The sequence below is a fragment of the Protopterus annectens genome, chromosome 7.part0 (genome assembly GCF_019279795.1).
Source record: "Protopterus annectens isolate FY-2018-M chromosome 7.part0, PAN1.0, whole genome shotgun sequence".
Classification (NCBI taxonomy): Eukaryota; Metazoa; Chordata; order Ceratodontiformes; family Protopteridae; genus Protopterus; species Protopterus annectens.
In genome coordinates, this window is record NC_056739.1 from 70,911,051 (window position 1) to 70,925,882 (window position 14,832).

The 14,832-nt window shown below is 36.8% G+C and overlaps 1 protein-coding gene across 1 annotated transcript in view; it reads right to left on the reverse strand.

The window, feature by feature from the left end:
• The window catches only part of ITPR3 (inositol 1,4,5-trisphosphate receptor type 3), a 2,403,054-nt gene that overhangs the window by 688,047 nt on the left and 1,700,175 nt on the right, over positions 1–14,832 (reverse strand). Inside the window, exon 37 of the mRNA XM_044076491.1 lies at positions 7,015–7,123. Coding sequence (XP_043932426.1) covers positions 7,015–7,123 — 109 coding nt within the window. The remainder of the gene's footprint in view (positions 1–7,014; positions 7,124–14,832) is intronic.

Sequence of the window (14,832 nt, forward strand, 5' to 3'; positions counted from 1 at the left end):
TTCTAAAGGTACTCCAAAACTGTATTCTCCCTGAGCCTTCTCAGAAAAAGTGAACAGGTGTTAGCTGCTCATTCTTGCTTCCCCAAATGGCTCTTCAATGCCTTACCTGCTGCTTGATCTCAGGTTGCCATCAACACAGATGGCTGCTCTGCCTCTTTCACAATCAGCTGGTTATTCATTGGGTATTACATTAGTTCCTCACCAGACAGGTTGCTTAGCAGGCCAGCTATTTACCATTTCCAGTCTATTCAATCAACGCAACAACATATTTGAGAGGAAGGTGACAAACAGAAATAAGGAAAGGGTAATTAACTAGCTTGAAAAACCTGAAACTGCCATCTTCAGAAAGATTTTTCCAGCTCAGATTTCCTAAAAGGCAGTAGTCCAGACACTATAATGTCCTTCTGCATAAGTCAGCATGGGACTTTCCTAAAAGGCAGTAGTCCAGACACTATAATGTCCTTCTGCATAAGTCAGCATGGGACTTTCCTAAAAGGCAGTAGTCCAGACACTATAATGTCCTTCTGCATAAGTCAGCATGGGACTTTCCTAAAAGGCAGTAGTCCAGACACTATAATGTCCTTCTGCATAAGTCAGCATGGGACTTTCCTAAAAGGCAGTAGTCCAGACACTATAATGTCCTTCTGCATAAGTCAGCATGGGACTTTCCTAAAAGGCAGTAGTCCAGACACTATAATGTCCTTCTGCATAAGTCAGCATGGGACTTTCCTAAAAGGCAGTAGTCCAGACACTATAATGTCCTTCTGCATAAGTCAGCATGGGACTTTCCTAAAAGGCAGTAGTCCAGACACTATAATGTCCTTCTGCATAAGTCAGCATGGGACTTTCCTAAAAGGCAGTAGTCCAGACACTATAATGTCCTTCTGCATAAGTCAGCATGGGACTTTCCTAAAAGGCAGTAGTCCAGACACTATAATGTCCTTCTGCATAAGTCAGCATGGGACTTTCCTAAAAGGCAGTAGTCCAGACACTATAATGTCCTTCTGCATAAGTCAGCATGGGACTTTCCTAAAAGGTAGGTTTGCTTCACATCCAGCTCATCAAATACAACGTTAGCACTGGTACCTCCCTGAACAGCTGTGACACAAACTCCATTAGGTCTTACAACTGCAAAAGAACCCTGCAGGGCAAGGCCAAATATCCTGGCAATGGGATCTTAGATGTAAAGCCTACTTAGGAGTTCCTTTCTTACATAAATACATAAGGTGAGATAATTATTTCTTTATTTAGTAAATGATCACTGAAGACATAGGCACACATAGAAAAGAACACAAACCATATTAACATTTTTCCATTTACACACATTTTGCATTGCATGCTTTCTTTCTTGATAACTGTTTTTTTCACTCAAACATTATATAAATCAATCAATTCTTGCCTTCCCTCAAACCTTACTTTTCCTCCTGAACATTATTCTGCATTTATCATTCTCACAGATTCCACTTATTTCTATATAATTTGCTCCTTCCCTTTTCAGAAGATCCCATTTCCAATTCTTTAATCTCTTTTTCAACATTCAATACTTCAAATATAGCTGGTTTAGTTTTTTTATTTCTATATGTAGTAATTGCTTTTTCAGCAGCCAATAGAATTAAACTTAATATGGCCTTACTAAGTTTAGACAATTCAGATTCTGTGTTCCAGCTCAAAATAATCCTTTCCTTAGTTACACCAATTTGCTCTTCAAAAAGGGTACTCCGTAAGAAAATTTTAAAATCTCTCATCTCATTAAACTCACAAAAACATGTTTGCAGCTACCTTTTTCTTCCCCATCACACCTCCAACATATGCTATCTCCCTTAGGAAAAAATCTGTAAGTCTGCTTCTGCTTGGAGTATAAAAATACCTATGCAAACACTTCCGTACAAATGTCCTAAACCTTCTGGACTTTGTTGTGTAGTTGGGAGCCATATATGTCCTTTCATTGTCACCTTGTACATTGCTTTTCCACTCTATCTTCCAAATCTTTTCTAACCTCCTCTGACCGATTCCTATAGTTATCATGAAATATTTTATATGCCTTACTAATTATCCCCCTTTTTAACAGCAGCTTCTGTCTACAGTCAATGAAAAACTCTATCAGAACAGATCTTTCTCTTAGGACAACTCTATCTCTTTTTCTTTGCCTATACTCTGATATCAACCTCTGGTAGGAAAGGCAGTACAAACTTCTTCTTAGCCTAACCTCACTCTATTACATTTCACTCTCAAGTTATTTGTTTCAAATACCTTAGTTCCTCTGACATTTTCCTTAGTAAATTCCAGCCCCTCTTGCCTAAATTTGTACTGTTTCTTGCAGTAATCCCTACTGACAATGTCTCATTTCTCCATTCCCATGTTGGCTTAGTTCATATAATAATTTCTGCAAATTTATGACTAGAATATTCTGTATGGTGGTTATTATTATAAAGATCTGCATCCAAAATCACATTCTTTCCTTATTTCTTGAACCCCCCCATCATCATCCCTTCCCACTTTGAAATATAACTTTTTGCCTGTGTTGCATATGTAAGCCTTAACTGTGTAGCTCTAAAATATCCCTTCAAATCAGGTAATCCTAATCAACCTTATTCTATTAGAAAGATCATCTTATCCCATTTAACTCTTGCTCTCCCTCCCAGATAAATCCCTTCAACTCTTTATTAATTCTTGTCCACAACGTTTCCTCTGGTTGATAAAATATGACTGACGCATATATAAAACTAAAGGGGCTGAAAACATTTTCACTGCTTGGATCTTACTATTTATACCCATAAACTAAAGCTTCCATTTTTTCAGTTAACTGTATTATCTTTTGTTTAGTCTCTTCCCACATATCTTTGGCTGCCATAATAGAAGCCTTTTTAATCTATACTCCTAAAGGCTTCATCTTATTATGCCCTCAAAAATATGGATATTGCTGAACCAAGTCATAAGTGGGTCCATACTTTATAGCTATAGCCTTTGTTTTATCTTCATTAATTTTATATCTCGAAAAGACCTGAAACTATCTCAAAATGTTTCACAACAATGAGATGTCCTTTTCTGGATTTATTAAGTACAAAATAATATCATCTCCAAATAAATCTAACTTTTTTTGATTACCATAAAAATGATATCCTTGAATTTCTGAGCACCTTATTTTCTTTTCTAATCGCTCTAAACATAAAGCAAATAACAAAGGAAAAGGAGGACAGCCCTGCCTGGTTCCTCTGTTCAAACACAACTTATGAGACAGGCACTCTCCTACTTTATTTCTTGCCTAGGATCCTTCATATACCTTCATTATTAACCTTATTATTGTATGAGGGAATGCAAATGTTTCCATTGTCCTACTCATAAAATACCACTGTCGAATGCTTTCTCTGTATCAAGACCCACCAACAACATTGGTAATTTTTTTACATTCTGCTTCCCTCTGGATCATCAGTGTTCTGTTAATGTTGCCAAATGTTTTCCTCCCCTCCACAAAAAAACATTCATCCATATCTATCAATTTTGGCAACATCTTTGCCATTTCATTAGCTAATACATACATGCATACAGACTTTGTAATCATGGCTTAAAATTGAAATGGGTCTACATGAGGCTGGATCTGATGGGTCTTTACCCCCTTTGGGTAATATAGCCACCACAACTTTCTTCCAAGATGCTGGTACTTCTCATCCTTTTAAAATGCTATTAAACAACATCTTCCAAATTGTTATCACTTTCTTCCCTCCTAACTTCCAAACTTCCACAGAAATGCCACCTGTTCCTGGACTCTTCCCTGCAGAAAGATTATTCGTCACTGTTTTTATCTCAACTCCTTCTGTCTTAACTATTAATTCTTGAGACTAGTCTTCCTCTAACCTTGGCATACTTAAGGCATCCATAAATAATTCCATTTGTGTTCTTTCTTGATTTCCACATTCCTCCTCTTTAAAGAAATTTTCATACAATTTATGAAATATGTGTACTGCCTCTATAGGATATCTGGTTATTTTCCTTGCTATAGGCTCCCTAAGATTTCAACTTTCTGTTGCTTAAGTCATTTTGCTAAAAGTTTTGTGCTCTGGAGTTGTTATCAGAAATAATTGCTTAACAGCAATCTTTCTAAACTCATGCATACTACCCAAATACTTTATTTTCTGCTTAGCACTTTGCAGTTGCTCCTCTTCTTGTTCTGTGAGATTACCCCTATTTTGCAGTAGTTTAACCTTTGTCTGCCCCTCTAAATACTTCCTATTACTTCATAACCATAACACTTTCTCTTTCTATTTTATTTCTACTCTGTTTTTAAACTCCATTTTCATTTTATCCCACTCACTAGTTATTCCTACAGAATAATTTTCTATCTACCCTAATATCTCTTGAATAATTTCCACTACCCATTCCATAAATTCTTCTTTTTTTAACAGGCAGGTAGGAGAATGCTAGTTTTTATCATAGTATTATCTCAAATAGTTATTGGATACGTGTTGAAGGTTTCAATTAAATGCACATGTGCCTGTGATATATAATTTCTATTCGGTCTACTAAATTATTATGCCTTGGAAAATAATTTGTAAAGTCTGTCCAAGTTTCTACTACTGAAATCACATCATCTTTACCAAATGTTTTCATAAATTTCTTTAGAAATCTACCCTCTTTTGTTATAATTTCCATTCTAGTCCCCCTGATACATCATCACTGTTGCAAAACAAGTTCCATTCTCTACCTATAAACAATATTCCTGGCTGAAAGCTGATTATTTCTCTCAAAAACTCAATAATAGCAGTTTTTTGTGGAATATAAACACATGCTAGTGTAATCTTCCTCCCTTGACAATAGTCCCTTACTATCACAAATATATCATTATTATCCTTTTTCCTTCTTCTACTACTACTGGACCCCTTCTAGCAATCAATATTATTTTTCTCCTTTTCCTTTGTCCCTGATATTCTGCTAAATAGCCATCTTGAAATCTTTTCTTTGTCAAATTTGCATGCTCAGTTCTTTCCAAATGTGTTTCCTGCAGTGCTGCTATGTGTGCCCTTCATTTCTTAATATAACTCAATACCCTTTCCTCTTTGTCTATACCTGTAAGACCATTTACATTCCAAGATACTATGGCTAGAGAACCATTATAATAAAAAGTTATCATTTCCACCCTATTATACATGGCAGTTTTTTTGAATGTATATTTCTAACTTTTGTCTTATGCGCACACGCTAATATTTGGCAGGCTAATATTTTTACACAGTTGTTTCCTTTCATTTCCATCTGAACCTATGTCATATTTTTCAAGACTTTTATTTTATAGAAAACTATCAAACAAAAAAACTAAACACATTTCAAAACACTGCCATTCCCTATTAACTTATAACAAACATAAACAACCATGTACATTTTCAAGGAATGAAGTTTAACTCTCTATATAAGAACTGCCTCAAATAGACAGCTGCACCCGCAGGCATACTATTATCTAAAATTAAGATTACCCATGCTAAAGCTCATATTATTGCCTGTGTTTTCACTTACACTGATTGCTGTCTGTTCTTTTCTTATCTCTAGCCCCTCCCAGATGTGAAAAATAGCTTGCATCTTTTCAGATAACATTAACTTTTAACCCAAGGAAAAATTTGTAGTGGCTACCTTTAAATAAAACTAAACTATGCACTGCTCTTTTAAACACATTAAAGCATTAAGTCTGCTGGGATGATTATCTCTTATTCACTTCTGATAATTTCAAACTTTATTTTTCGCTGAACTGCTTCCCTTTGTACCTTTACATTTTTAATTTCTCTCAGTAAAAAAATGTTCACAACTCTCTAGATTATTTGCTTCCACCTATGGACAGCTTTTCTGTATGTAAAAATATTCAGTAATGAGTAAAAAAATAACTAACAACTTTGCAGATGCATGAAGGAATCTTTGTAAGTTTCACTCAGAACAGAATGTACAGAATTCCCCTAGTGAATTGCCTTCAGCTGCAGACTTCTCTTTCACTAAGAACATGAACAAAATCTAATATATTTGCAGATATAATAAACTTAGCATTTTTTATGGCTTTCGACATCTTTTATTTTAAAACTTCTTGACTTTATATGGAAGTTTATATGTCATTACTGAAAATCTTCTTAAAAATATTTAATTTTGGGAATCCAAATATTTGAAAGCCTGACCTATGTGAATCAATGGCAATGTCAGATTCATGGACAAACATCCTCCTTACAGTTCAAAACCATGATAATCACAATATAGGTTGGGGTCTGGTGTAATGGTTAAGGTATTTGCCTCACAGACACAAGGTACAGGGTTTATTCTGACTTTTGGAAGGGAAATTGGCTAGGTGTAAAATGGCCCACAAGGACAGCTAGCCTTGTACTTACCTATAAACTATAGTGAAATCTGCACTTCATCTGTGTGAGGATGTTCACTATTGTACCTGATGCAGGTTCGTGAATCACTACACAGCACATGTAACTATGGGGTGATGGTACTGATCAGCAGTACTGTCAGCCCCTCATGAGGAAGTGAACCAAAAACTTCACTGTGGGGGAACAGCTAGTCTACCTCTGTAACCTAGCTATTGCATGAAATGCTGAAAGTATTCAAAATGGTAATCACATCTGTCCCAGCAATTAAAAAAAACAACTAGAATTCTTCCTTGGGTGTGCTGGGAGGTGAGATGGACTTTACCCTTTGCCTGCATATCTAACAGCTAACTACCACTGCCTACCTCTGACTTCATCACTAGAAATTAAAAACTAAATTATGAGTTATGAATTCTTTATGTCCATGCAATTAAGCAATGACCTTGTTCTGAAACAGCCTTTATGTTTGCATTACAGATAAGCTAAGATAAGATTTTCATTTCTATATTTTTATCCTTAACCACTTTTATCACAGATGAGTTAGCTACATGTTTTGTCTCTTAACCCTCACTAACTTTTCCATTTGGATCACCTGGTATTTTAAAATGACTGAAGCCCCAACCCTCCTTGAAACAGTGTTGTTTCTGGTGCTGATGATCTCCCAATATGTGCTCACCCTTTCTCCATAGTCGTTTCTTTTGACCAGCATATCCTGAAGTGTTCGCAACACCTTGATGCACAGTTTTACATCTGATGTCATAAGATTCTTTGTGTGTTGGATCAACCTAAAATACAAAAATATGATGGAGTTAGATGGAATACTGGCATTGTTTCACTATGACTTTCTCCTTCTGAAACAGTTTCTAATAGAGGAATGAATCTGCTCATGATGCATAAGCAATGAAGTGTATTCCAAGTGCTTTCCATTTCCTCCATACCACTCCATTCTCAGTGCTAGCACTACTGTACTGTGCTGACCTCTGCTTTTCCAATAATTATCCCCATTTTGAGTGTTATTATGGGTAAAACAGCAACATCAAAAGTAAGACTGCTTCATCTTTAATTGGGCACACAAAAGAACAATGGAAAAACAAGTCTGTGACTTCTCTTCCCAGGTTTTACAATGCTCATGTGAGACAGAATACCATGCAACAGAGAACTCTGCTTAAAAACAAAACTAGTCTGAACTTGTTCATAGTGATATGCACTACAGAGAGAAAAAAACAACCAGTACAGGAAAGCACAGTTGTGTAAGTAAGCTTACCATAACAGTATATGTCTGAATGATCCCTGCTGCAGTAGCCTTAGCTATACGAGTTACATCCTGTATAGGATATAACAGCTGACCAGCTTCCAAAACTTCAAGGCACCTTTCATGTGTCCAAACCATTGGTCAACTGACTAAAAATACAGGTGTAGTCGCCAAGCCCTGCAAAGATTTCATGTTAACTAACAGAAAAAGGATATGCACTGGCAGGACTTTGCTAAGAAAAGAAAAAAAAAATGCATGTCCATACCATGACATAAAAAAAGAGACAAAAAAAAACAAACAAAGAGGAAGGGTGGAAGCAGCAGCTACTGCAGCAGTGTTCATTTGTATATCTACAGTTATGATGAGTTTACTTACACAACTGTATTTTAATCTTTACACTGACCACTGCTGTGCCTGAGCTATAATGGTAAATTCCCACAGTTTACAATAACTGGGAGGTGGAAGGGGAAGGGTCTAGCAGGCAGCCTCTAGAGAATGGTCTTAGCAAAGCCTGTCCTATACCTGGAGAAGCAATCTAGTTTATAGTGCTTTTGAAAGTACGTACAGGGGATTAAGATGATGCTTATACAGTCCAACTCTTTCTAAAAAGTCATAGATGAAGCCCAGGCCCTGGTAGAATAAACCATGAGCCTGCCTATAATAGTTTTCCTGTGGTGGAAGTAATAAAAGACAATAGTCTGGGACAACCATTTAGAAATAGTCTGCTTTGACACAGGTTGTCCATTTTTCTTACATTCAAAAGAAACGGTGCAGTGGTGCAGCAGTTTGCATTGCTGCCTCACAGTAAGAGGTTCTCCGGTTTGATTTTTGGCTGGGGTGCCTTCTGTGTGGAGTCTGCATGTCCTCCTTGCATTCTTGTAGGTTTCCTCCCACATTACAAAGACATGCATCTGGAGCATTTCTCCCCATGTCTCCAATGAAAATTGGCTTGTTCCAAGTTGGACTTTCCTGGTAAACAAATGTTAAATAATAAAAAAATAAATAAAAATATACACCTGATCAGAAGTTCTGAAAGATTCTGTTCTTGCAAGATAGTATCCCTGAATTGTGTGAATTGTCTGTGTACATTGAAGGTATAAGGTGTCCTTTCTCCCTCATTTTTGGGATCCGGAAAGAAAACAGAGATGGATACATTGGCTTAAAGTAAATTTGGATACCACTTTGGGCATAATATAAGGCTTAGTTCTCAAGAAAGCCTGTCTCTGTAAAAGATGAGATAAGATTGACTCACCATAAGAGCTTACAACTCAGTTAATTCTTCTTGCAGAGGTCAGAGCTGGCTCAAATGAAGCAAGTGTTAGCTTCCTTAACACAAAATTAAGATACCCAGGAGGAGCCATCATTTGTCCGGGGAGGTTTATTATTCCACCCCTTTCAAAAACATTTTCACATGAGATCGCTTTAAAAGAGGGGATCCATGGGAAGATATGTTGAAATGGCCAACAAATGAACCTTGAGAGAGGAGTAAGACAGGCCATAGGATAACAACTCACACAAATACTGTAAAACCAGAGAGGAACATGGGTGTTGGCTGTTTTGTTGGCATCAATTAGAAAAACGTTTCCATTTGTTTATATATGATTTTCTAGCAGGAGGGCTTTCTTGCCTCCATTAGTACCTGCTGCACATTTTCAGGAAACAGGTGTCTAAAAGGCATTAACACCCTATCGTCCAGGTAGTCAGTTGTAGTTGTTTGGGATCAGGATGTATCAAATGCCCCTGATTTTGTGTGAGTAAATCCAGCCTGTCAGGAAGCTTGTGGGAATTGTCCCTGGCCAATTCCAAAACAAATGAGAACCAATTATTTTGGAATTCTTATGAATCTTCAGAAGTATCTGGACATAAGCAGAAAGGGTAGCAAAGCATACAGGAACATTTAGCATTTTTTTTAAAACAAGACACATTTTTATTACATTTTCATGTATGATACAGGCAATTTTACATTTATATAAATGAAAGTAAACCATACTGTCACAATGTCTGTTGCAAACATTACAAACCATGCCGACACAACTGTAGCTGCAAACATTATGAATCACTTATAATATATCCAGTCATTGTCAGTCAATCATTACACAGCTCATTCAGTTCCTGCCCTCAGACTTCATTCCCCCTCTGCATGTATTGACCCCATACTTGTCATTATTTCCTATGTAATTTCCTCCTACCAATTTCTAAAAATCCCAATTCCAGTTGTTTAATCTCTGTTACTATCTTTGCTACTTCTAGTAAAGTTGGTTTAGACTTTGATTTTAATTTTCTAGCAATTTCTTTTATTGGCAGCCATCATAATTAGACTCAGTAAGGGCTTACTCTGTCTTGGCAATTCTGATTCTGTATCTCCGCTCAAAAATAATTTCCTTAGTTACACTTATTTGCTTGCCCAGCATTTCCGACACAGCAGGCTGCAGGGAATCTTTAAAGTCTGCCAACTCATTACAGTCTCAGAAAATATGTTCACAATTACCTCTTTCTTCCTCATCGCAACTACATTTGCTGTCTACCTGAGGAAAAATTCTTTGGAGTCCACCTAGGGTATAAAAATACATATGTAAACATTTCCAAGCAAAGATCCTAAATCTTCTAGATTTTGTTGCATATTTGGGAGACATATATACATTCCCCATTGTTTCCTTGTGAATTGCTTATCCAAACTCTCTTCCCAATCCTTTCTAACCTCCTCTGATTTATTCTTATAGTTAACATGCAATCTTTTATATGCTCTACTAATTATTCCTTTCGTAATGGCAACTTCTGTTCTAGATTCTACTGAAAGCTCTATCAGTGTTTGGTCTTTCATTTAGGAACTCCCTATTTCTTTCTCTTTGCCTATACTCTGATATCAATCCTTGACAGAGAAGGCAATCTTTAGCCTGCTGTCCAAGTAAGTTCTTGGCATCGTCCCATTTTATTACCTTTCCCTCTGCAGTTACTTGCTCCAAATACCTTTATTCATTTGTCAGTTTTCTCCAATAAATTTCCCCCCCCCTCTTGCCTATTGTCTGTATCCCTAATTGCAATTAACCCTATCGCAGAATCTCCTTTCTCCATTCCCATGTTGGCTTAGTTCTCAGAATACTTTCTGCTACTTTATGAATATTATATTCTGTTTGATTACTGGCATTCTCCTTAAAGGTTTGCATCCAAAATCTCAGTATCTCCTTGTTTATTGAGCTTCCTTCCTGTTTCATCATCATGTCTTTTCACTTTGAATTATAGTTTTCTACTTGAGCTATGTACAGGATCCTTAACTGTGTTGCTCCGAAACACCCCTTCAAATCAGGTTATCCCAATCTGCCTTGTTCCACTGGAAGAATAAGCTTCTCCCACTTGACTCTTACAGTCTTCCCCTCCCAGATAAAATCCTTCAGCTCTTTATTAATTGCTATCCACAACTTCTCCTCTGCTTGATAAAAATATGCCTGACTTATGTGTAAGACTTAAGGGACTAAAAACATTTTAACTGATTGTATCTTGCTATCGATATCCATATAACAGAGTCTCCATTTTCTCAGTTTTCGTATTATCTTTGGTTTAGTCTCTTCCCACATATCCTTAGCTGCCACACCAGAATCATTTTTAATCCATATTCCTAAATGCTTCATTTTATCATGCCCCCATATGTATGGCTATTGCTGAACCAGTTCACATGTGGGTACATAATAACTGCTATTGCCTTTGCTTTAGCTTCATTAATTTTGTATCCTGAAAAGATATGAAACTGTCAATATATTTCACAGAACCGTAATGTCCATTTCTGGTTTTGTCAGGTATAAAATAATGTTGTCTGCAAATAGAGACAACTTTTCTTGACTACCATACCAATTATATCCTTGAATTTCTGAGTCCCTTATTTTCTTTGCCAATGGTTCTAAATATAATGCAAATAACAAAGGGAAGAGAGGACATGCCTGCCTGGTTCTTATGCCAAAGCAGAAATTATCAGGGAGGACACCCATCCACTTTAATTTCCAACTCCAATCCCTCATATATCCTGCTAATCAAACTTATAATTTTATCAGAGAATGCAAATGCTTTCATTGCTCTGCTCATAAAATCTCAGTTAACTCTGTCAAATGCTTACTCTGCATCAAGACCCATGATTTCTGCTTCCCTGTGGATCATCTGTGCTCTGTTAATGTTGTCAAATGTTTGCCTTCCCTCCACAAAACCATGCTGATCAATATCTACAATTTTGGCATCACTTTTGCCATTCTTTTAGCCATTATAGACTAAACACTTTATAATCATGGTTTAGTATTCAAATGGGCCTGTATGAAGCTGGAACTGATGGATATTTACCTTCTTTAGGTATTACAGCTACAATTGCTTTCTCCCAGGTTGTTAATGCTTCTCCTCTTCTTAAAATACTGTTAAACAAAACCTTCTAGATCTTTCAGTTTTTTCCCTTCTCACTTTCAAATTTCCACAGGAATACCATCTATTCCTGGGGACTTTCCTGTACACTGGTTATACATCAACATTTTTATTTCAACTCCTCCTATCCTGTTAGTAATTCAGCCTACTCTGCCTCTAACCCTGGCATATTTAATTCTTCCATAAACATTTCCATTTGTACCTTTTCTTGATTTCCAGATTTCTCTGCTTTAGGCAGACTTTCATAGAATTTATGAACTATTTCTAACACTGCTACAGGATCTCTTGTTATCTTCCTTGTTATAGGCTTCCTAAGCTTGGTGACAGCCCTTTCTACTTTCTGTTGCCCAAGTCATTGTGATAAAACTTTTTGTACACTAGAGTTATTATCAAAAAACAGTTGCTTAACAGCAATGTTTCTAAACTCGTGCATATTATCGAGGTAATCTCTTATTTCCTGTTTAGCATTTTGCAGTCACTCCTCTTTTTGTTCTGTGAGAGTCCCCCTATTTTGCAATACTTTAACATTTGTCAGTCCCTCTAAATAATTCTTCTTACTTCTTAACTATATCTTTATTTCCACCCTATTTTTAAACTCCACTTTAATTTTATCCCACTCCCTAGCTATATTTTCAGAAGAAACTTCTATCTTCTCTAATAGCTCCTGAATAATTTCCACTACCCAATCCTTAAATTCCTCTCTTTTCAACAGATAAGTGCAAAAACCACCAGTGCCTCCTTTTTATTTCATTACCCAGTGTTTTTATTTTAGTTATTATTGGCACATGATATGAAATAGTTATTGAGAGAATATCAAGACTATCAATTAAATGCACATGTTCCTGTGAAATGTAAATTCTGTCTAAACTAGAGCAGTGTTTGTACCTTGGCGAATAATATAAATTCACTCCGAACTCCTAGTACTGATTTCACATCTTACATGCCACATATTTTCATAAATTTCTTTAAAATCTACCCTCCTTTGTTACATTTTCCCTTTTTGGGCTCCCCAGCCACATCTTCACTATTGCAAATCACGTTGCAGTCCCCACCTATAAGTAGAATTCCTTGCTGAAAGCTGATCATTTCTCCCAGAATTTTCTTAAGCTCCATTATAGCAGTTTTCATTGGAATGGGAATTCATGCCAGTGTAATCCTCCACCCTTGCTAGTAGTACTTAGTACTACAAATCTACCATTATTGTCTTTTTTATCCACTTTTATTACTATTGGAGCTCCTCTTGCAATTAATATACATCCTCCTCTCTTCCTTTGCCCCTGGTATTCTGCTGAATAACCCTCCTGAAAACCTTTCTTTATCAAATTCACATGTTCACTTTTTTCCAAATGTTTCTCCTGTAGCACAGCTATTTGCATTCTACATTTTTAATAAAGTTCACTACTCTTTCTTTTTTCTTACTGCGGTGGTGGTGTTGCGGTAGCGTTGTCGCCTCACAGTTAGACGTTGCCCATTCGATTCTCAGTTAGAGCGTCTTCTGTGTGGCGACATGCGTGAATGGGCGTTCCTTCGTTGAAGGTTGTGCGTTAGGCCCAGCAAGCCAGCACATAAAACTCTACTGCCAATCATTAGTGGACCGGAGTTCCGCTCTGGTGACCCCTAACTGGGAAAAGCAGAAAGACACAAACAAACAAACTACTCTTTCTTTTTTCTATTTATCTGTGAGACCACTAATGTTTAAGAAAATTACATAAATCGTCATATTCTTGAGAGATTATTCCCACCTTTTATGTATAACAGCTTTTTTGTTAAATGTCTGGTTTCAGCTTTTATGCTACATGCAAGTATTTGGCAGGTTAATCTTTTATACAGTTGTTTTTTGGCATCTCCACTTAAGCCTATGTCACATCTTTCAGAACTTTTTTGTTTTATTGAAAACCCTCAAACAAAAATACACACATACTCCAATACCCCCTAAAACCTATTAACTAAATAATAACACACAAAACTATGTACATCTTTAACTATTGAAGTTTTACCCTCCTAATAGGAACATATGCTCCAAACTGACAGCCACACACACAGACTCAAGCTAACCTAAAAGAAAAGTTATCCATGTTAAGATGCATGGTATAGCCTGTAGTTCTATTAACTGCTGCTTGGTTTTGTCTTATTGTTATAGGTCTTGCAGCTGAGAAAACACTTGAATGCCTTCAGAAAACATTCTCTTCAAGTCATTTCTCTTTATCAGATTGTCTGCTAGAAACATAAGATCCAAACACAAAACTGTTTACTAGAAAAAAGCCTTATGATACTCAATATTCTTTTTCATTTACTTGCTTTCTATTACAACTTGTTACTAGATTAAATGGGTTTATATCAGTCCATCTAAATGGCTGAATATTGAATACCAGATGTTCGAACTGTAAAGTTCGAACACTGGTAATCGTAAAGCCACAGCCCACCGAATTCTTTCCCAGGGAAAGAATTTGGTGGGCTGTTTCTGTGGCTTTATGAGTATCAGGATTGTGGTGGGAAGTTATGGGTCAGGTTCAGGTAAGTGTGCGATTGTGTGGATGTTAGGTTTAGGACGTGCGTTAGGGCGCAGGTGAAGTGGGTGTGCAATAGTGAAAGACTTTAGGGTTAGGGCGGGATAGGTGAGTTGGGGTTAGGGCGCGGGTCAGGTGAGTGTGCGATACTGACGGACCTTAGGGTTAGGGTTTGGGTTAAGGTAAGCGGATAGGTAGTAGTGTATGTACAATTTAGTGTAGGGTTAGATGTAGAATTTTGAGTGTATGTGTGTAGATTGATGTTGCTTTGGTGTGTTTGTGTTGCATGTGTGTTTCTTGGAACAGCGATTTTTTTCCCTGGGGAAAAATCGCTGTT